The 21,771-nt window shown below is 44.4% G+C and overlaps 1 protein-coding gene across 2 annotated transcripts in view; it reads left to right on the forward strand.

Annotated features, from left to right (window-relative positions):
- Nucleotides 1–21,495, forward strand: part of LOC129367353 (axin-2-like) — an 89,021-nt gene extending 67,526 nt beyond the window's left edge. Inside the window, exons 1-12 of one of the 2 annotated variants that reach the window (XM_055041726.1) lie at nt 799–1,189; nt 1,507–1,787; nt 2,549–3,559; nt 7,653–7,793; nt 11,156–11,258; nt 12,810–12,950; nt 14,010–14,431; nt 14,520–14,669; nt 14,756–14,986; nt 15,682–15,771; nt 16,118–16,243; nt 20,163–21,495. In XM_055041726.1, the coding sequence (XP_054897701.1) occupies nt 2,706–3,559; nt 7,653–7,793; nt 11,156–11,258; nt 12,810–12,950; nt 14,010–14,431; nt 14,520–14,669; nt 14,756–14,986; nt 15,682–15,771; nt 16,118–16,243; nt 20,163–20,289 (2,385 nt within the window). In that variant the 5' untranslated portion in view covers nt 799–1,189; nt 1,507–1,787; nt 2,549–2,705 and the 3' untranslated portion in view covers nt 20,290–21,495. Of the gene's footprint in view, nt 1–798; nt 1,190–1,506; nt 1,788–2,548; nt 3,560–7,652; nt 7,794–11,155; nt 11,259–12,809; nt 12,951–14,009; nt 14,432–14,519; nt 14,670–14,755; nt 14,987–15,681; nt 15,772–16,117; nt 16,244–20,162 lie in introns of those variants that run through there. The other variant, XM_055041725.1, reaches the window with a different exon arrangement.
- The last annotated feature ends 276 nt before the right edge of the window (nt 21,496–21,771 follow it).

A 21,771-nucleotide genomic window follows, 5' to 3' on the forward strand; every position in this document is an offset into this window, starting at 1 on the left:
ACATAAGTTTGATTGGACTGAAACCAAACTTACGACCAGTCGCAAACAAGTTGGATGTGATATCTTGCTGAGAAAGAGATTTTCAACATTTTGTTGTTGTTGTTGTTTGTTTGTTTTTTGGCATTAATTAGCTTGAGACGAGTGAAAAAAAAAAAGTCAAAGCTATTCAAAAATGGTTTTACAGCGTTTACATATCGACCTTGTCCATCTCGACTGAAAACCCTCTTATACAAAGAGAACAACATTTCTTTAGTTCCTTGTTGTTCTGATAAGCTGCAGCTTTAAGCAGCATGGGCTGCAATAGGGATCGAGAAGGAGGGGCTCTTGCCCAGGCCACCATTCATTCAAGAACCGCTACTGTACAATAAAAACACATATCGGAAAAGTTTTAATTAGGCAGGTCATGATGATAAGAAAATAAGAAAGGCAACAGAAAGGGACACCATTGTAAAAAAAAAAACAACAACAACAACAAAAAAACAAGAACTAAATGCCGCGGCTGACCCTTCTCCTGTCACTTAAGGAGGTCGCAGTCAACACACCGTTTGCTTTTGTTTGCTTTGTGTCGGTGTTGAAACTTGGTGTTGTAACAGAAAGACAGTGAGAATAATAGCATGGCGAGGTGGATCAAATACTTGTGAAGCTCCAAAGCCTCGGGGAGTTGGCTCAAGATTGCTTTCTTTGATAAGGTCCTGGCAGACAACTGAGTCCTTCCCTGTGTGTACGAGTTTGAACAAACGCCTCACTTGTGACGCTTGACAGTAGACATTTGCCCGGAAAACTGTTCACTACATTAATCATGTGCTGAGCGTTATTATTTCGCCCCCCGGTGGTTCATTTTTCGCTTTATTTCGCTTCTAATTGCGCAGACTGGACGCAGCATTTTTGAATTTTTATTTTTTTTACGTCTCTTCCGGGACCAGGCCAGCGGTTCTTCACTTTGAAGTCCGCACTTAAACCTTTAGCCCAGTTGGTGTAGAAACAGCCGGGAGGATTTCAACCGCCTGCCATGACTTCTCCAAACACCTACCTGCGGTAGACAGACCGACACGCGGCTCTGTTTCATTTGCGACTGAATTAAAACTTCTCGCACGCGAGCGACAGGACGGGCAGCGAAGCCAAGACCGCCTGTTTGGGACCGTATTTACTTCACTTTTACGTTTTTCCAATCGGAGCGGCAACATGGACGGTGAGTTGTGCGGGGAAGCGGCTCCAGAGGCCCCCTCTCTCGGCCGCTTTGATGTGCTGCTCCTCAGCTTTGAAGTTGAGAAATGTGGGCTGTGTTCCTTGTTTGTGGGCGAGAAATACGGTGTGATAGATAAGAAGCTCGCGCGTGTGTGCGCGCGCGCGCTTTCGGTGAGGAGCGAGAAGGAGCGCGTGAATATATGAATGTGTGGCTGAGATACAAAAAAAAAACGAGTATTTCTCGGGCGGTGTTGCTTCTTCTTTTGACCGAGTTTTAAAAAAAAAACCGTGTGACCCCTCTTCTTCTCCACCCTCTTTCAGATTTTTGACACCCCCAGCGATCTACATAGGCGCAGCGCCTGCCTCCTCTGAGGTCAGTTGTTGAATGGGACGGAGCGCGTTAAACCTCCAGCGCTTCCCTGACGTGCATGTGGGGCGGCGGAGATAAGTCCGCCCGACGCCGATTTCTTCTCTTATTGGGGGACTATATAACCACTCGGAGAGTTTTGGACTGATCTAAAAAAAAAACAAATGGACTAAAAGCTCAACTTTTTGTTTTTCTTCACTTTTTCACGGGCTTTTTTCCGATTTACTCTGCCATGGTATGTCACATTTTCTTTCTTTTTTTTTCGTTCTTTTTTTTTGTTTACATGCTGTTTGGTGCGTTACTTCGCCATCCGTTTCCACTTGTCCTTGTGGCTGCGCTCTCCCAAGCTTTCGCTCAGTTTTTCCCTCCCTCCTCCTCCACCTTCTTCATCTTCTTCCTCACAATCGTTGGTAGCTCAGACACGTCTCCGGACTGTAAAAAAAATAAAAATAAATAAAAAAGCATGTTGTGATCTCCCGCTCTGATTGATAATAATCAACGCACGGTGGAGAGACAACGTCTCCGCTCAAGTTTCGCCGCGGTGCGTACGGAGGGGTGGGGGGAGCCTGCGCGGACAAGTGGAAGTGAGTGGTCGTGTGTGATTGGGAATTAATTGGAGTTGAAGCCTGTGACACGGACTCGTTAGGAGAACACGTGTAAGCCGCTATAGCGTGCGATTCTGTGAGGAGAGTTGCCGTGTGCGAGATGATTATTCCGCCGAAACGGTTTTGATGTGGCAGATCAATGCACGACGAGAATGTGGCGCTGCAGTTGATCTCTCATTTAGGTTATAAATAGATAAATCAAACCAGGGAGAATAAAAAAGGGCTTTCATTTTTTTACCCCTTTATCTGTGAACCCTTAGTTTTTCTTTCTTTCTTTTTCTCTCTTTTTTTTATGTTTTTTTTTTTTTTGAAAGGGACTGTTTACTTGATGTCTGTCTTTTGAAGTTTAGGCAGGATCTGGCTTTGATTAGATCAATACTTTGTGTTTCAGAGTGAAGAGGAGCTGAGAAGCTCCCCCGCTGCTTTTAGAGAGTGAGCGAGGAGGATTTTTTTTTTTTTTTTTTTTTTTGGGAGGTGGGGGGCGGGGGGAGCTTTGGAAGCTGGAGCGGAGGCACCACGGCGGCACTCTCACACAGGCAGCCGGAGCCATGAGCAGGGCGCTCACGGAGCACATCAGCGGTAGCTTCCGAGAAGATGCTCCCCGTCCTCCGGTGCCGGGGGAGGAGGGAGAGGCGTCATGCTGCAACCCGAGCAGATCTGGCAAAATGAGAGCCCAGAGTAAAGTTAAAGATCTCCCCACCGACGCTGCTGCCGCCGCCGCCGCCGTCGCTCTTGTCGGCTCCATGCCGCGGAGGAACGAGGATGGACTCGGGGAGCCGGAGGGCAGCGCGTCCCCGGACTCGCCGCTCGTTCGGTGGACCAAGTCTCTGCATTTCCTCCTGGGCGACCTGGACGGCGCTCACCTGTTCAGGACCTTCTTGGAGCGGGAGCGCTGCGTCGACGCGCTGGACTTCTGGTTCGCCTGCAACGGCTTCCGGCAGATGGACTTAAAGGATACCAAAACGCTGCGAGTTGCCAAAGTTATCTTCAAGCGGTACATCGAGAACAACAGCGTGGTGGCGAAGCAGCTGAAACCGGCCACCAAGACCTTCATAAGGGATAGTATCAAGAAGCAGCAGATAGACTCGGCCATGTTCGACCAGGCGCAGACGGAGATCCAGTCCCACATGGAGGAGAACGCGTACCAGATGTTCCTGACCTCTGACATATACCTCGAATACGTGCGCACTGGCTGCGAGAACGCCGCCTACATGAACCATGGCGGGCTGGGCAGCCTCAAGCTGATGTGCGGATATCTTCCTCCTCTCATGGAGGAAGAGGAGTGGAGTTGCAGTGACCTGAAGGCGAAAGCTTTGGGGTCTGTGGTGGGACTGTCTGCGAAGAACCTGAGGGCCACTGCTACTATCCGGACAGCAGCTGAAGTGCTGGAGAAGACCTACAGGTAACCTTTACATTTCACAAACTGCTCACCTTTCACAAACTAGAAAAGTGTCCAGAAGGATCCCGGCTTTCGGCTCAAAACACATGCAACCTTCTTTATCAGAATTTTGTTCAGCTTGAAAGTGCTCAAACTAGCCGCTGGTTAGTGTGTCTGAAGACTAGAAATGATGGGACTTATTAGTCCTGATGCATCTGACCTGCCTTTAACCGATCAGAGCAGCGCAGGAGAAAATTGGCTGCAGGAGAAAATTGGCTGATTCGGATTGGTGCATTTTGAGTTATTTCACAAATGATTGAGGGGAGATAGTTAAAGCCACATGATCAAAGGGTCTCAGAGGAACATGCCTGTATATTTGTGCCCTCCTGCCTTGCAGTTAGTCAAGAGGTTGGAGGGGTGGAGGGGGCGGGGATGGGTGCAGAACATCAATGCATCTGAATGTTCCTTTTAAGTAAATGGTGTCTTGCAGGCAGCCCTCTGCTGGTGTGCTCAAGTTTCCTGTGCTTTGAAACCGTTCCTCCGGTTCAGGAATGAATTCAGACACCAAAACCTCATGACTGTTACAGCTACATCAACCAGTGCAATTATATATATATATATATATATATATATATATATATATATATATATATATATATATATCTGCCCTCTCCGAGCCTTTATAAATTTTGTTTACTGCCACAGAATCTTCTTAATGTCTGGAAATTCAAACACAGAGTTGAAGAAAAAAAAGAACAAAAGAACTTTTGCAGATATCGCTCTTTTGGTCTGAGATGAAAGCAGAGCTGTGTGGAAAAGCATTTGCGTTTTATCTTAAGAAGTCATCCCACACATTGTCCAACAGCTGCAATCTTTTCAAGCCAAGAAGATTTTCCATAACTTGGATTGGGTGCATGAGGCTTCATCAAAGGAAATTCAAGAACTTGTTTCTTTCGTATTCGACCAAACCAATCTGTCTCATCTGAAGGCAGTCACTGCTTTATACTCTTGTGTGGCTAGAAAACGCTAAGTTTGTACATCATTTGTTACTGGTAAAAAGGTATGCTGACATTTTGAAAAGTCTTGCTTTAGTTTGAGATACCACAGTGTTGGAGAGGCTGAAGTTTTAGCTGACTGAATAAGAGCATAGAGTGCTGCCCTTGCCCCACCTGTTGCTGGCTAAAGGAAGGCTTCCTGGTTTTATAGTACTTCCACAAATGACCACTTCAGCTGCTTTAAAGTATTTAACAGGCTCTTTGGTATGAAAATGGGCGCAGCTAATCCCTGGCGATGGTGCAAATTAGTTTCCAGTAGGACTTTGAAAAACGTTTTCATCTAAATTTGTAGCTCTAAACATGATTCTAAAGAAGTTGCAGCTTTAAAACTGCTGGAATTTTCTCTGGGAACCGTTTCTAAGGTTCAGTGAGATGAATGAATGAATTATGTAGCGCTGTGCCTCAGCAAGCTGTTGCTGCACACTGCTGGTCAGCTGGTGCACAGCTGCTACATCTTCTTTCATATTTCTAGATAGAACCAATTTGGAAACGTGAAGCTGTTGGGGGGAAAAAGCAGTCAGATTATGTTGTACATTTTTATTTTGAAACTAAAACATAAATTTTTTTCAACTCAAGGTTATCAGACTGTGGGAATCCCTCACTGGCACTTACATAGTGCAAAAGTATTTTTTTTAAAAAGTAGTGTAATAATGAGTGTAATAACTTGACTCCAGTTTGTCCCCTGAGAGTTTGGCCTTCATGGGAGCAGATGTGAGATAACAACAGTTGCTCATTTGCTTGGAAGTGGCCATGTGGAGAGCGGGGGAACCAATAAGTGCAGGGTTTGTTGACATGTGGGCATATCCTGCCTTCCTGGTGTGATCTCCTGTGTTCTTGTTTTTCCTCTTTAAAAAGAATAGCGGGAGGGAGAGAGAAAGAGAGACCGTCCTTTCACCCTTTCGTCCCCCTTTCCCACTGCCCCTCACCATCTCTGTGGGTCAACCAATTTCCATCTCAAACATGTGGAACTAATTTTGCCACTGCACAGACTACTCTCGTCACTTTTCGGAGGGACCTCCAACACTCCCAGACTCCAAAGCGGTGGAATGGCACGACAAAACATCCTCGTCTCAGTTCCGCCGCTCCGACCGCAGATCCCGCTCCGCAATGGATTTATGTGCATCAGTGTTTTCCCTCCTCTTTCATTTCGGTCCTGCGCTTTTATCTCTTCTGTAAGAAAGAGGGTGGGGGGAGGGAGGGATCTGTCTGACAGAGACTAAGCATGCTTTGGAAGGAGACAGAAAGACAAGAGGAGGGGAAGAGGGAGAAAACAGGAAGGGTGGGGGGGTGGGTCATGAAAGAAAGAAAAGAAAGATGGGGAGTTGGGGAAGGGGGTGTGCAGAGAGCCCAGCTGTGCTAAATACCTGACTCTTTGCGTGGACCCTCCAAAGGTCAGATTTGTGCTTGGGGCCTACGGCTTTAGTCATGCTGGGGTTCTCCTCAGCTCTCCCGGCAGAAGGCATTCTCATAAAGAAAGGGGCCCTCCTTCCCCCTTTTTTCCCTCTCTCCTTCTCACTCTCTCTCTAAAGCTCAAGTTCCCCCTTCCTCTCCTTCCCTGTCCACCCCTTCACTCCTGGAGCAGGAATGCAACACAGCAGGATAGAGAGCAAAGAGACAGAGAGACTTTAGAAAGGAAGGCAGGCAAGAAGTGGCAAAGGGGGGGCAGACTGGCTGAGAGAGATGGAGGAGTAAATTCGTCAGGAAGGTGAAAGTGGGAGAGATCAGGAGTCTGGGCCCAACAACAGGCTGCAGTCCTTGCATGTTAGAGAGGAAGAACATGAAAGTGAACAACAACCTGTAGAATAACGCTGATGCCACATTCCTCCCGGACACCTCTCACACACGCCGCTCTAATTACAGAAATCTGCAGAGGACATCAGCAAAACAAGCTCAGAGCTGTTTGACTTCACACCAACAGGAGCAGGAAAGAGCAAACAAACTGTCAACTCACCCTTCCTTCTCTGTCTTGAAGTCTGGAGATTATGATATTTGCTTTGGTTATTTTTCATATGGACAAATATGGAGAAAAAGGAAGTGGAGTGAAATTATGTTTGAGTCTCTGTTATCTAGAGCTCTCGTTTCCAAACTGTTCGGCTTTTGACCCACATAAGAACAGCAGAAGAGACATCTGATCCCCAATAATAGAAGATACAAACTGTGTCAATTAAACAGGACTACAGTGACACCTGAAACACCAGTAGCAGCCAGCATTCTTATGATGAATTTTTATTCTTCTCACAGTCTGTTTTTCTAATATTTTACTCCAACTTTGGGAAGCAGTGGTCTAGAAAAAAATGTAAGGAAAAAGTGCGTTTTACACTGACTTGTATATAAATGGGAAGGTTTTAAATTGATTTACCACAACATTAACTTTTTTCATGAAAGATCGAAGATTCACTTTAAAAGATTTAAATTTACCTTAGGAAATCCAGTCTAGATCAGGATCAAATTTAGGCGTGTTACACTTTTATTTAGAGCTGATTTGACTTAATCTGTAGGCCAAAAAAAGAAAAATTTCACTTAAAATGCAGGCAGCTTGAACATTTGTGAAACATCTAGAAAATAAAACCAAACTAGGCAAATGAGTTTTACTCATATTCCTTGAATGTTATAAAAACAAATAGAGATCAAGCGTTTACTGCCTGAAATCAATTTCCTCTTTGTTTTCTTTGAGGTCTGACTTTCTGATCCCAATTTGTACTGGTTCTGGTTTTTTTTTTTTTTCTTTCTCTTGAGTACTGTTACACAAGAAGAGAAACAAAATGTTACGCCTGTTCTTTGATTTTGATAGTAGTAAATTATATTCTAGTTGATGTTTTTACTGACCAAAACCTGGTTGGAGTTTGGGGTTTTATTGTATTTAATAAGTAATAAAGAAACTGTCAGCCCTCGACTCATCAGTCATCTTTCTGCACTGATCAAGGGAAAGAGAGGTCCAGTTTCTTCTGGTGAAACCGTAGAAGTGGTGTGTGTAACGTTGAAGAGAAAAATCTGCTGAGACCCTTTACACCTGCATTTTATTAGAAACTCACTTTACAAACCCATCTTTGGATCTCTCTCAGGTCCCATCGACGAGGAGACCCCGCCAGCCCGTACTTCATCAACTCCGGCTACATTTTCGCCCCCGCCACCAGTGCCAACGACAGCGAGATCTCCAGCGACGCAGCCACGGACGACTCTCTGTCCATGACTGACAGTAGTGTGTAAGTGTTGAGCTTTTATGCAGGTCCTACAACGATGAAACCGCGGCGTTTTCGGGAGGCTCGTTCCTATGCAGCCGATCGCAGCCAAAGCTCTGCACAATTTATTACTTCCATCGTATCTGAATGAGCCCCGGCCAGAAGTCAGTCAACACCTTTCCAGGAAAAAGTCCAGGGGTGTAAAGAAAAATATTTGGCCTTGTAATCCAACAGGTTTAGCTTTTTCTTGGGGCCAGGGGACTGTGTTGCCGAAGAATAATGGTGTGTAATGTATTTTAATTATCCTCTGTGATTGACTCCAGGTAATTCTATTAATGTGCAGTTGTTACTATGGCCTCAGGGGAGATAACTCTGGGAAAGTCATTATGTCTGAAGGCCTTTTGAAGTTTATTCTGATGTGTTGCAGGCTGGAACAAGGGAAAAAAAAGACATCCTGATGTGGGTGGGGGCGTTGCTTCATTTCCTCAATGTTGATATGTATTCATCCCGCCCACCCTTCTGCCACCAGACTTTTTTTTTTTTTTTTTTTTTTTTATATTATCTAATCGCTTTTCCTTTTGAAGACCTGCAGGAGTAAGAAGAGTAAAGAGAGGTGTGGGGGGTGGGGGGGTTGTCCATTCGAGTCTCAAGACAAACTCATTGAAAAAATGTTGGCACCAAATGAAAGGCGGCTTACTCACATGGTGGGTCGGTTTCCTGCCACCGGCCTCTGCAGTGTGCTGAGATCATGTGTCTGCGAGGCTTTCACGGGGGCTACTCATTTCTAGACCCCGGGGCAAGACGTAAGGAGCCCCCGCCCCCTTCTCCTCCCTCTCCCCTCCGGATCAGTCTAGTTTACCCATGCAGCTCCTCTCCTCCATCTTCCAGAGTTGTAAGCAAGAGTGGCGAGGCTCCCAAGTGCAAGGGAGTGAGAAAATAAAGTGCACGGAGTATAAAGGGCTTAACCGAATCGCTTTCAGCCTATTGTTAGGTGAGGGGAGCTTAGCAGGATAAGAGGGTGGCTAGCTGCTTTGAAAATGACTTGCACCGCTGAATAGGAGATCCCCATAAAAGTGAGGGCCAGGAAACCATTCTCTTGCTGTCCAGTCACAGGGTCTGGGATGTTTTGATAAATAGTGAAGTCGGTCAGGGAGGAGTTGGTAAGCTTTGTTTGCTGCTGGCTTTGGAGTTCAGGTTGAGTTTCCCATAGCTACTTCCTGTTCCTTTTCGGGGCTTACGGCTTGTTGTCGTTTGGGAAGCGTCGAATTTGAGGTAGAAGAATCGACATTGGTCACATTGCCAACCATGTGTCCATGATCGAATCTCTCTGGTGTTAAATGTGATAGAAGTTCCTCAGATGAAACAAATGAGCTAACTGCTGAACAGTATCACTTGTCAAAGTCGTGTTCTTTATCACATCCTAGCCTCCTTTTCATTCCAGGGGACAGCTTGATTAGCAGTTAAAAGACGGTCAGCAAATTTGAATCGTAATTTCCCAGAAAAAGAACAAAAAGAGATGGATTTTAGAAAGAGGAGAAAGGGTGGTGGTAGTGATGGTGGAAGGGTGGGATTTATTTATTTTTTTTCTCTTTTTGCTTATATCTTATTTATGGATTTACTTGGACGCTGGGGAATGGTGCTGCACCAACTTCAAACATTACCTTATCTTACAAACCAGCCTTTTGATGTTGCCGAGATCAGAGGCTCGCTGCGGAGCGCTTGCCAAACGAAGATGGCAGCGGGTGCATATGTGCATGAGTGTGAGATTTCAAAGAGGCAGCAGAAAAAAAGTAGCGATTGGGCTAGGTCAGACACTTCTGAGCGGCCAAAGCGGCCGCAATAATTGGCCGAGAGTAAGTGGCAGCTGACTGGAGGAAGCCGGCAGACAGAATTGAAGGATTAGATTCCCGGAATAAATTCTTAATTGTCCAGAGAGTTTTAGTGTTGCTTGCTAAACATCTCTATTTCATCTAGCGAGATGAACAGCTATAGCGGTCAAGCAAAAAGAACCTGAGTACCATTTGGCACGCTGCTTTAGTCTTTTGTAGCTTCGAACTAACCAGATACTGAAAGCTACATTTTTACCCCCCTCAGTTTGAATAACAGAGTAGATAAATCAGAAAGGCTGTCTTTAACTCATATTTTCTTTTATGTTTTGTTATGTGTTTCTGTATTTATCTTGACTTTTAAGAGCTGCCTGAGAGTTTGGTTGCGTGAATGTCTGAGATGCACTGAAAGGTCCTCTGCTGTACTGAATTTATGCATTTTGATGAGGTCCTGTCCATTGGCCAGTCTGAAACTCGAAAATTTGAGTATTTTCAGATCAGTCAATGCAGTGGTTCCCAAAGATTTTCTGGGGCCCTATGGAGATTACAATAAAATCCTCCCCAAAACAGAAAAAGAAAATCAACTGGGCACTCACATCATTCAACTAGGCATAAACCTATACACACATTTTGTTTTCAAACTCCACTGAAGTTTGTTTCACACTTCAGGTTGCAACAAAACACACTACAAACCATAGTTACAGCGAAACACTTTTGTGTAAATGTTTCTTTTTTTCATTCATCCATACTGCCCCTCCCCCCCCCTGCAATGGCACCCCACACTTTGGGAAACACTCTTTGTTGTGTTGAGGAAGCTGTTACTGAGTGAAGACTCGGTTATTATTTTCAGTATCAGTGAGGTATTAAATGAAAGTAAAGACTGAGATTTGAGAAGCTTTTTTAAATCAAACCATGTTCTCTCCATGTAGCAACACGCCTGTCATTCATTCAGGCTGTGAGAGAGCAGGCCAAGAGCAATAGATTACTAAATCTGATTACACTGAGCTGGACAGCAACGTTGTAATGAAATTACTATGTAATGAAACTTGTTTGAAAACCTCAGAGTAAAGATAAGGGTCTGAATCCTGAAACTAATATGGAGACTGGTCTTTTACCAATGCTAGCTATGCTAACAACACCAACCATCATGCATAAAGGACACTAAAGGGTTGAACATTCAAACTAAATATTCATAGACATGAAAGTCTGGGATGATAATGATATCTGGCATAAATATTACTATTATTGCCAATAGTAATTGATTCTCTGCTTTCAGTTTTACACCCCAATCTGTCACTGCATCACTTTCACTGTTAATGACGGGATAAATACCCCATGGTACCCCATCCCAAAACCACAGACAGCAACATTATGAAAGTAAACATTGGTTGTTGTTATGTATTCTTTTATGGTGTTTTAAATAAATAAACACATTAGCTCAGTTGTTGCAGGGCTATTGTGATGCAGTGATCAGCATATTACAAAAATAAATAGGTTATTATTGTGTTTTAGTTGCTTTTTACAACATTAAATGGTTGGTGTCTTTTGCTTCTATTGCAGAGATGGAATCCCTCCTTACAAGATGTGCAGCAAGAAGCAGCTGCAGCGAGAGATGCATCGTAACATTAAGATCAATGGCCAAGTTACGCTACCCCACTTTCCTGTAAGTTCGTCTTTGTTAGAATCTACATTCTGAGTTTCGGTTTCTTTTCAGAGTATGATAAATTCAATTCCTTGTGTATTTTTAAAAAAAATTCCTTAAAATAAATATCTTTGCATACTTTAATGTCTAAATGTCTCTGCGATATTTCTATCTCAGTTGCTTCTGTGGCTATTGTAATAGAAATAGTTGAGCTCTTTCTGTCTCCATAACTACATGTCAACAATCGTCATGATATCAGATTAGAAACCAGGAATTCCTCAAGATCGTGTATTTGGGTTAATTTATTTTTTTGTGTGTGTGGACCAGACAGCGTAAAAATATTGGAGATATTTTCTGACCTGCTGAACTTGCTGAAAGATGGTTTAAAGAACTGGGTAAAAATAGGTTTACACAGATTAGGAAGGAGGAAAGCAAACACATTTCTTTTGTTTCCACATCCAAACTCAGGTATGTGTTTGTGGAGGAAATGTGTTTGTGTGTGAGTTTGTGCATGCACTTTTTTTTTGTTTTGTTTTTTTCCAGTTTTCTCTCAGTCTATCCTTCTCTCTCTCTCTCTGTTTCTTTCTTTTCCACTTGCTCTTCTTTAATGTCTCCCTCCTGATTTGGAGATGGCTCTGTCTCCCATGATGCACCAGCCCCAGGCAGCGGGGGCCCCGTGCAGGGCTGGCGCTCCTTTGCCAGCAGCTCCGCTTGCCTTTTTTCTTCTTCCCTTTATTGTGTCTACAAAGAGATGAGAGAAACAACAACAAAAAAAAGTCAAAATCAAGAAAGCCAGTGTGCCAAATAACAAAAAAATGGTATGAAATGGAGAAAGAGAAGCCAGCGCATATAGTTAAAGAAAAAGGAGGATAATGTGACTAGAGTACCTCTGAGCTGCCCTGCATGCAGCCTGGAAATAAATTACTACTTTCCTTCAGATCTTCCCAGTATTTGACTCCTCTGTCTTCTCACTCTCTCTCCTCCCATCTTTGCCACCAATGCCACTCCACAAACACACACATCTCAATCTTCTTCTTCTCCCTCCATGCTGTTAATTTTGTCACCCCCACTCCTCACACACTCGCTCTCTTCTCTGTCGATATCTGGCTTTTATTCGGAGATTTAAAGCCGCATGTCCCTCCCTCCCCTAGTGTGCGTTTGATGTTTGACAAGGGCCCTTTGAAGTGTGCTGACTTCAGAGGCTGCCTTGCTGATGGTTTGGTCGGGCTACAGAGGGTACAGGCAGGGGGCCTCCCCTCCGAGCGAGACCAACTGCTACCCCGCTATTGCTACCCCCGTCTTTTCCCCTCACCCAGCAGCTTGGCACCGCCAAGGGCACTGGGCATGAGAAGATCTGGGACGGGATGGGCAGCAAGAAAGGTTCAGGTTAGCTTGAGGGCAAGGGCGTGTGTATTAGGTCCCTTTTTTTGAAAAGTAACAGGCTTTTTGGAACGAGATAGGATTAGGGCAAGGGCAATGGATTAATGCACCATATTGCATCCATCTGAAACACCAAGTAGCCACACTTGCACACTTGTTAAAGTATTCCTCCCCTGCCTGTGTTGTTTGCAGAGGACACACCGGCTGCCTAAGGAGATGACCCCGGTCGAGCCCTCAGCTTTTGCTGCCCAACTCATCGCCAAACTGGAGAAGCTGAAGCGTGAGCAGGACACGATGAGCTCTCTAGAGGAGAGGCTGCAGCAAATCCAGGAGGTGAGCATGTACAAATACAGAACTTTTCCAGAAGTGTTACTTTCTCACATTTTTTTTTATTTTGGTGATCTTTATGTAACAAACCAGCACAAAATCGACTTTACAATCACATATGTTGCTTCCAAATTTCATTTATTCAGAGAAAGGTTTGACCATTCTTACTTCAAAAATACAGCTAAGGCCAATGAGGCTGGTTGCATAGTGTTTGCAAATATCCATTTTTCAAATCTGTTCACAGATTATCAATTAGATTTAGGTCTGAACTTTGACTGGGCCATTCTAAGAGTTGCATTTAAGCCACATTTCTGCCACCTCCGTGTTTTTAGTGGTTTGCTGTGCTGGACGTATTTCTCTACCACACAGTGTTTCATACGTTTGTCAAAAAGTTAAACTTTAGCCTGATCTGACCGGAACACATCCTTCCATGTGTGAACCGTATCCTGTGAAACAACAAAAATGTGGAACGTTTAAGGAGTGGGAATATTTCTGCCAGGCGCTATGCCTCCTCAAAAATAGTCTTAACAGCTACTTAAAGCATGCCTCCCACTTTGTAAATTCCAACTTGGATCCAATTAATTTCAGGCAGCAGTTCTAAACTTCAGTACAAATGCCTTTGCGCCAGCTTTAGCATGACGAAGAACAGGGTATGCGCCATGGGATTGCAAAGTTTGTCTGGATTTAGCTGCTTCTTCACTTTTCCTTTGTGTTCTCTCCTATTTCATTTGGAAGGAGGAACTTTCAAACTTATGTTTCTAGACACACTTTAAGTGCCTTCAAATAGCACTTAGTTACTCTCCAGTGGCACATTTGCTGAATATGTGTAGTGCCAGTTTCTTTGTGAAGCACAGGCAGATTCTGCATTATAGATGAAGCGCACCCAAAGCCTGTTAGGGAAGATAACAGTGCAGCAAAGGAGAAAACTCACATCAACTTATTCAGGCATTTGCACTCTCTGACTTCACAGGACGACTGAGAGAAGTCAATGGGAAGCTGACAGAGAAGCTCCTCAACAATATGTGATTATTGTTTTGCTAATCGCCGTTTCTTTTTGGGTTGCAGGAGGACGAAAGGGAGGAAAGCAACGACCTGAGCAGCAGCAGCTCCCTTCACAACCCCCTGCTGCCATCCGGAAGCCAATGTGAGGAAGACCCCCAGGCCATCTTAGACGAGCACCTTTCCCGTGTCTTGAAGACGCCCGGCTGCCAGTCGCCTGGCGTCGTCCGGCACTCGCCGCGTTCCCGCTCCCCGGAGCAGACCGGCGTCCTGGTGTCCTCTGGCCATGCGACTCTTTTTGGTGCTTATCAAGGGTCCGCTAAGGTTCTGATGGCAGCTAGGCAGTCGACGAAGCACATCCACCACCACTACATCCACCATCACCATGCTGGGCCCAAAACTAAGGAGCAGATTGAGACCGAAGCAGCTCAGCACGTGCAGTGCCTCTGCCCTCAAGGGGGCGCCAATTACTCCGACTTCACACCTGCGTGAGTGCAGAATCCAAGCTACCCCTCCCATCTGTCATTTTGTTTTTGCTATTTAAAATACCTAATGGCTCCATGTTTAACGCTTCAGTCGCTGCAGCACTTTGTCCAGACGACCAGTGAAGGCCTCCGATGAGGGTGTGTCTTCACCATGCCTTCCCATGGTTTCCACCGACCGCTCTCAGAATGTTTGGCAGTGGATCTTGGAGAGCGAGAGGCAGGGCAAGCACAAGCCCCACAGGCAAGGCTCGCAACGCCACCTGTACGACCAAAAGGTCTGACTCACGTCCTGTACTGACCCGCGTTTTTCCTCAATCAATTCGACAGCACTCAAGGCCTAAAGAAGTCCAGTCCTCTCGATTCCAAGATCCTGCCTGCTAGGACCAACACCTGGGGTGGAGCTGGCACCTGCAACGGGAGTCACCTCCGTGGCCATCACCCGGGCCATCCTTTCATCCAGGATCCTGCTATGCCACCCTTACCCCCTCCCAACACCCTGGCACAGCTTGAGGAGGCTTGTCGCAGACTGGAAGAGGTTTCCAAGCCGCCAAAGCAGAGGTAGTATGCTTACTAGTGAAGAAAATCTTATTTTTGTTCAAGCTGCAGTATGTAACTTTTATAAAAACATATGTTTTGTTTCTTAAAATTATAAAAATTTTCACTACGTTGTGACGGTATAACAAACTTGAGCTCCTGTTTTCTCCCAATGCTCCCAGTACTAACTGCAGAAATAAACCACTCAGCCATAAACAACTAAATAAGCCAGGAGGAGGGTTTTAGCTCTGTCAATCTTCCTTGTGTATGTGCTGCTCATATCCTCCCCCTTACTCTTTGGTACACTGTAGCTGCCACAAATGCTAAGGATAGTTAGCATGGCCACTCATAACTAAACGGATAAACAGTTTTCCTAGAAAACTAAGTTGTTTCTTCACCATTGGCACATTCAGCAGCATGTTCACAAACATGATTGACAGCGCCAAGACCCTCCTCGTGTCTCTGATTGGTTGTTTCTAACCGGGAGCGGTGCTTTGTGTAGACCCCAATAGTAGCACTGGGAGGAACTGGTGGTGCTTGATTTTATTTATTTATTTATTTTTCACAGATTATCAATCTGTTATCACGACATGGTGACATTTCTAACAAATATAGAAAAACATATTTTTTATGATAGTTATGTACTGCAGCTTTAACATCCTGTTGACTGAACCCAAACTTATTGATGGTCAGGCTCTAATATGGGGTCTCTCTAACAGGCATTCAACAACGTCTAGCAGCCTTCAGAGAGAGAGGAGCCATCCACCTGCTGGAACCGGTGCAGGCTCCTCTCAAAGCAACCCTGAAGAGTACGTATTCCCTGGATTAATCCCAGCTCTGCTTCTTTTTTTCTTTGATTCGGTTGGATGCTCTTTGCTTTAGCACACAATTTCCCAAATTATATCCGATTAGATTCATATTTGAGATTTGATTTTTGGCGAAGAAACCTGGGCTTCTCCGTTTCCTCCCAGGCGTTCTCACGTCCTTCATGTAACGAGGAGTTGACCTCTCTTGCTTTGCTGTTTTACTCATTCAACATTAATCCTGCTTTAAGTACAACATCACCATTTTCCCAAAGACACATGCACCACCAGAACCAAAACAGAATAACTTTTAAGCAGTTCCCTAAAAGCTGATTTCATTTTGTATTTTCAGGTCTAAGGAGCTGGTTGTCACATACTTTTTCTGTGGCGAGGAAATTCCTTATCGCAGCATGATGAAGACCCACTGCCTCACCCTGGGTCACTTCAAAGAACAGCTGAGCAAGAAAGGCAACTACCGGTAAATACGCTGCTGCGACGCCACAAATCAAACCACAAACGACTCTGGACTGATCCGAAATTTGTGTTTTGACTTACAATCTCAAGCTTTCACTTGCTGGTACATATTTACGCTGATTCTGATTTCTCTTAAGAGCTGTTTTTACCAGTATTTAAAATACGTTGCATGTCTTTGTGTTGGAAGATGTTTTCCTTTTATATTGGGAGTAGAGGACACATGATGTCATGAGTGTGAAAGGACCATCACTGTAAAACGAGGTTGAAACAAGCAAATTCATTTGAAGCTGACATTTTAATTTTATTTTCAAATGATAGGAAATTTAAATGGGAACAGTTAGGTACTTGTCACAGTAATTGAATTTTCAAAAAGATGACGGAGCAACTTCACTGCACTCTGTTTAGCCTTACTGTTGTCTGCAGCAAGTCTTGCTCTCTCACTCTCTCACAGCCTGAAGGAAATGACATGACATAAATAAATGTTCCTTCCAAATATCTTCTTACACCTCGGAGCATCTCATTCCTTCTTTTTTGACCCCTGGCCACCTGCTTAATCATTAAGTATGTAGCATTAAGGTTAGCGTAGCTGTCGTGTTTTCACCACCAACTGCTTAAACGGATTGAAAAAAGAGCCGACAAGACTGAAAGCCATCCAGCAGCTGCTTCTTGGTGCCGATTTTTGGTGCACCTCTAACTCTGAATGATGATTCATGACACCTGTTGAGACTGGACAAGAATCACAGCAGACGGACTTAGAAAACTCCCTGCTGAGTTATTTTTTTAATGCCTCTCTTGTTTGTATGTGTGAAGCACCGGAGCCTGAAAGCTGACAAAGAAACCAAGCCGGGCTCATCCAGTTCCACTGTATGTAGAGCTTTTTCAGAAAGAGGGGGAGAGAAACAGGGGATCTGGAGTGAATTTTTCTCACATCTGGTCCTGATTTACATGCTAAGGCAGCCTTAATAAATATGGCTTTGAAGCTAAAGTTATTTTATTTTGTGTGCAAAGACCATCGCAATGCCTTCAAATTCCCCCTGCCAGACGATTGCATCTGGCTGTGCTAAGCACCTTGTTCTGGTGAAGGTATTGGGCGCGGCGATAAAGCCGCCGCTGTCGGTATCACATGACGAGATGAAGCCAAACTCCCAACATCAGGACTTTCATAAGTAACTTCGGCTTTAAGTACCAACAAGTGGTGAAGATTAATCGCCGACGCTCCTGAGATCCCTGTTTCAGGGGACGACGCTGTGGTATGTCAGCAAGCGAAGCCTCTGCACTCACATCTGTTTGTTAGGCAAGAGCAGAGGAGAAGGCTCGCAAACAAGCCAGCGCTCCCCCAGCTATCCCATAACTCTTCAGCGAGCCTGTGAGAACAGGGGGTGGGGGATGAAGCGCCTGGCTTCAATGGCAGCAGAATGTGTGGAGTTGGTTAATTTGGACATGGCAGCGGTTCAGCAGAGAACAGTACTCCGCAGCTCTGCCAGACAATATTGGTGCCAGATGTTGTGAGGAGAGAAAAATCCTGCCACATAAAACATGTTCCAGTGGAAAGACTCCTTCTGTCGCTCTGCCTCTGCAACAAAGTGATGACTTTGAACTATTTGCAAGCATAAAATGTAGTCTTACTTACTTATTTATTTATTTATTTATTTAAATGCAGCCAGTTAGATTAAGATGAGTAGTGTGGCTGTTTTTTTGGGAGAAGAATAAAACGAGAAAGATAAATAATTGAAAGCGTTTGAGTCATACCCAGAAGAAGTTAGACAACAGATGGAGCTTTTTTTGGGTTTTTTTTTTTTTTAGAAATGCAGTTTGATTGCAAGCGTTTTGCTTTTTGTCACATTAATGGTGCTGCCATGGTTCTGCAGCTGTGATGAAGCAAACCTCCATTGCATTCGTCTGCGATTGCAATCAAAAAAACTACGACGTGTGTGTATATTTATGTACAACCCTCCCAGTACATGTGTTGTTTGAATGACTCTAAGCTGAGCTCATAAAACACTCGGCTCCCCCTACTTTTTTTCTTTTTTTTTTTTCTTCCGTTTTATATTCCGAATGCAGGCACACATGGACAAAATGAGGCATTTTTCCATTACAAAGCTTATCATTAAATCCCCTCCTGCTGATCTTTTTGCTGGGTTTAAAGTGGAGAGTAGAATCATTAGAAACATCAGGAGACTTCACAGCCACTGGGACCAAGCTGGCCCGGGGAGTTATCTCCGCTTGTGTGAAGAAGAAGAGCAGCGGGTTAGCCAGGTGACCCGTGACCTCGAGGAATACCGTCTGAGGTCAGAGGTCCTTCGTCCAAACTGTTGCACACATTTGCTGAACCGCTGCTGCAGACGCGCCACATTTTGTGGCTGCCAGTTTTTGTGCTGCTCATATTGATTTTGGCGAGTTTTGACATTTTTTTTATGACTTCTACAAGAATATAAGAACATCATGTTTGTTGTTTTTTCTACCCTTCTGTCCAAAGAGAAAGTGACTACAGGGCTGTGATTTTACTTTCTCACTTCAGAATTTTACATAGTCGAGTGTAAAAGTCATCAGTATGTTATTGTAATGTTGATTATCTTCACTTCTGACTTTTGAAATGCTGCCAACATTTCAAAACCTCTATGACAGAGGTTCAAAGAAAACGGAGCAATTTTCCTGAAAGCCCAGCTCTCTAAGATCTGAATATGATCACGCTATGCACTTTCACACTGCAAAAACGTAACATTTACCAAGCATTTTGCCTTGTATGTAGTGCAGATATCTTAGCACACTTGAATTAGCAGGAAACTAACTTAAAAGTAACTTTTCAGCAAGAAAACTTCAAGGCGACTTGAAGTAAATATTTCATCAATATGAGTGGAAAAGGGTTAGATCCACTGGCAGATTATTTTGTATATAATGATGTAGGAAATAGTAAAATAATCTGCCAGTGAAACTAGTATTTTTGAAATCAATATTAATGAATTATTCACTTAAAATAAGTTCCTATATCTTGCTGAAAAATTACTTACAAGATAAGTTTGTCTTGATTCAAGTGTACACAGAAATTTGCACTAAAATCTAGGAAAAATATATTTGGGAAGACTTTGTTTTCATTATTTTGCAAAGGGTTGCTACATGAGAATCTCATACCGAGCCCGGCCTGTCTCACTCATCCTAAAAAGGCTGCGTCCACACTGAAGAGTGTTGTAAGTGTGGCACAGCACCGTTTCGATTGGAGGCTTTCCACAGTGCGTGTTTGTGTCTGAAGAATTTCGGGTTATGAGGAAGGCAGCGGAGTGCAGTCGCAGACAGACTCTCGGGCACCTGAAACGTCAACCTGTGTGACAGAGAGGCCCTTGATTTGACAACAAGCCCAATTAGAAGCCATGGAGACACTGGGAGGAAGGAACTTGGTGGTGGTGGAGGCGGGGGGGGGGGGGCAGCAGCCATGGAGAGAGGGGAGGTGCTTAAGGACAGCCTCTAATTAACCCTTCAACTTTAATAAGTCCTGGCAGGACAGATCTGCGACGAGGAGCCGAGCGCTCGCGGACGAGCCGCTTTTAGCGGCTCGAATTATCACAGGCGGTGTTTAAACGAGAGGTTCAGCTGTGTTTGCGCAGCGGTGCGATGTGGAGTCAGGCTCTACCTTTGAAGTGTTCAGGGATGGCATTGAAGACTATGACTAAGTTGTTTTGTACAAGATCCATTTCTGGCTCTGAGAGAGTGTGAGTGTTTGATTTGGACTAAAGGGAGCGTGTACACGTAAATAGTCGTGTAGGAGCCTCAAAGCTGTTTAGAACAAGATGAAATGTATCGGTTGCCCTCCTGCTGCCGCTCTGTCAGCTATTGTTTGAGCTTAGTTTTCTTTTCTTTCCCAACACTCACCTACGCGTTTTCTAATCACAAACTTCTCTCTTTGCGTGTCTCTTTCTTCCCCTCCTCAGGTACTACTTCAAGAAGGCGAGCGATGAGTTTGAGTGTGGAGCGGTGTTCGAGGAAGTGTGGGAAGATGCCACTGTGCTGCCCATGTACGAGGGCAAGGTCCTGGGCAAAGTGGAGAGGATGGACTGAAAAGACAAAACAATAACACAAACAACCAGTGCCCTTCCCACGCCCAACCACGAGTTAAGCTTTCTCTTAAGAACTTGAGCAACGGACTCTATGAAAAAAACAAACAAACAAAAAAACCTCTGGACTTTTTATTTTATTTCTTTTTTTATATTTCTTATTGTTAAGCTAAACAGAGTTAATATATCCAGCACAAGAAAAGTGATTGAAGGAAGACGAGCCAATGAAGTATGCCGAACTCAGAGGAGGAGCCGCCCCCTCCCTGACTCGCTCAACCAATCAGCCTTAGATCACACAAACAAAAAGGGACGAAACTTTGAAGACCAACGCACGAATCGGAGGCCAGGGGGGAGGAGAGACCCCGACTCCGCTTGAAGATAACCACTGAAGAAACCGTCGAGTCGCGACACGGCGGCAGCCTGATGGTGTCCTGTGCAGAGGGCTAAGCAGGCGCCAACAGAAACGCCCTTACGTGTGCATATACATAGATATATATGTATATATACACATATTTTATATATATATGGATATACATATATATATCTATATATGTATATATAATCCTTTTTGTCTTGAGTTTAAAGTTTTATTTAGTATTTATTGAAATAACCCTTCCCTCTCCCCTCCCATCGTTTAACCCTTTGACCCCGCCCCCTTTTCCCGTCTCCAGCCAATGATCAAGCTGCTTTGAATGTTGGGAGAATACCGTGGTGACGCCGTTTCACGTCTGTTCGTCTTTGTGTTCGGCAAAGGTCGTCACAAAACAGCGACCTGAGCGCGGGTCCAGTCCAAAGCTTCATGACGCTCACGGTCGATCCCAGTTTTTTATGCTGCTGATAGTTTTGTTTCAGAGTTGTCACACCAGGATCTCCCAGCACTCATTGTCTCTCTCTCTCTCTGTCTCCCTCTGTCCCGTCCCTCCCTTTCTCCCTGCCTTCAGTGACAGAGCTCAATCTTGTTTTTGTTGTGCCTTTGTTTGTAAACCAGGCATTGCACAGGGATGGGGAAACAAAAAAGGGGAGGAGGGGGCCTGATGGAGGGCTGGGAAGATCCACACAGAGAGAAGGCCTAATAAAGACAGTGTTTACAGCCCGCACACCGAAATAACTCATGCTAGCAAGAATCGGTTTGAGCCACTGAGAGCGACCTCTCGACGAAGTCGGCCGACGTGTGCGGGAGGAAAAAAAAGAAAAAAAACAGAAACAAAAATAATACAAAAAAATAAATACAAAAACAGCAAAAACATCGTGAAGAATTTCCGCTCCAGTATCTTTTGAATGTTGTTACAGTAACACCGAATATAGCAGCGCTCCTGCGTATATTGTAATTATGCATTCTGAAGTATGAATACTGAAACACAAACACATGACTGCTGGTGTTTCTTGAGTACAGCACCTGTGCCTACATGGATGCCATACCATGTGCTACCCTGTTTCAGGGTTTTAATATATATCCCTTGGTTTTCAGAAGGGTTTTATGTTGAGA

The sequence above is a fragment of the Poeciliopsis prolifica genome, unplaced genomic scaffold, assembly GCF_027474105.1.
Source record: "Poeciliopsis prolifica strain line A6 unplaced genomic scaffold, Auburn_PproV2 SCAFFOLD016, whole genome shotgun sequence".
Classification (NCBI taxonomy): Eukaryota; Metazoa; Chordata; class Actinopteri; order Cyprinodontiformes; family Poeciliidae; genus Poeciliopsis; species Poeciliopsis prolifica.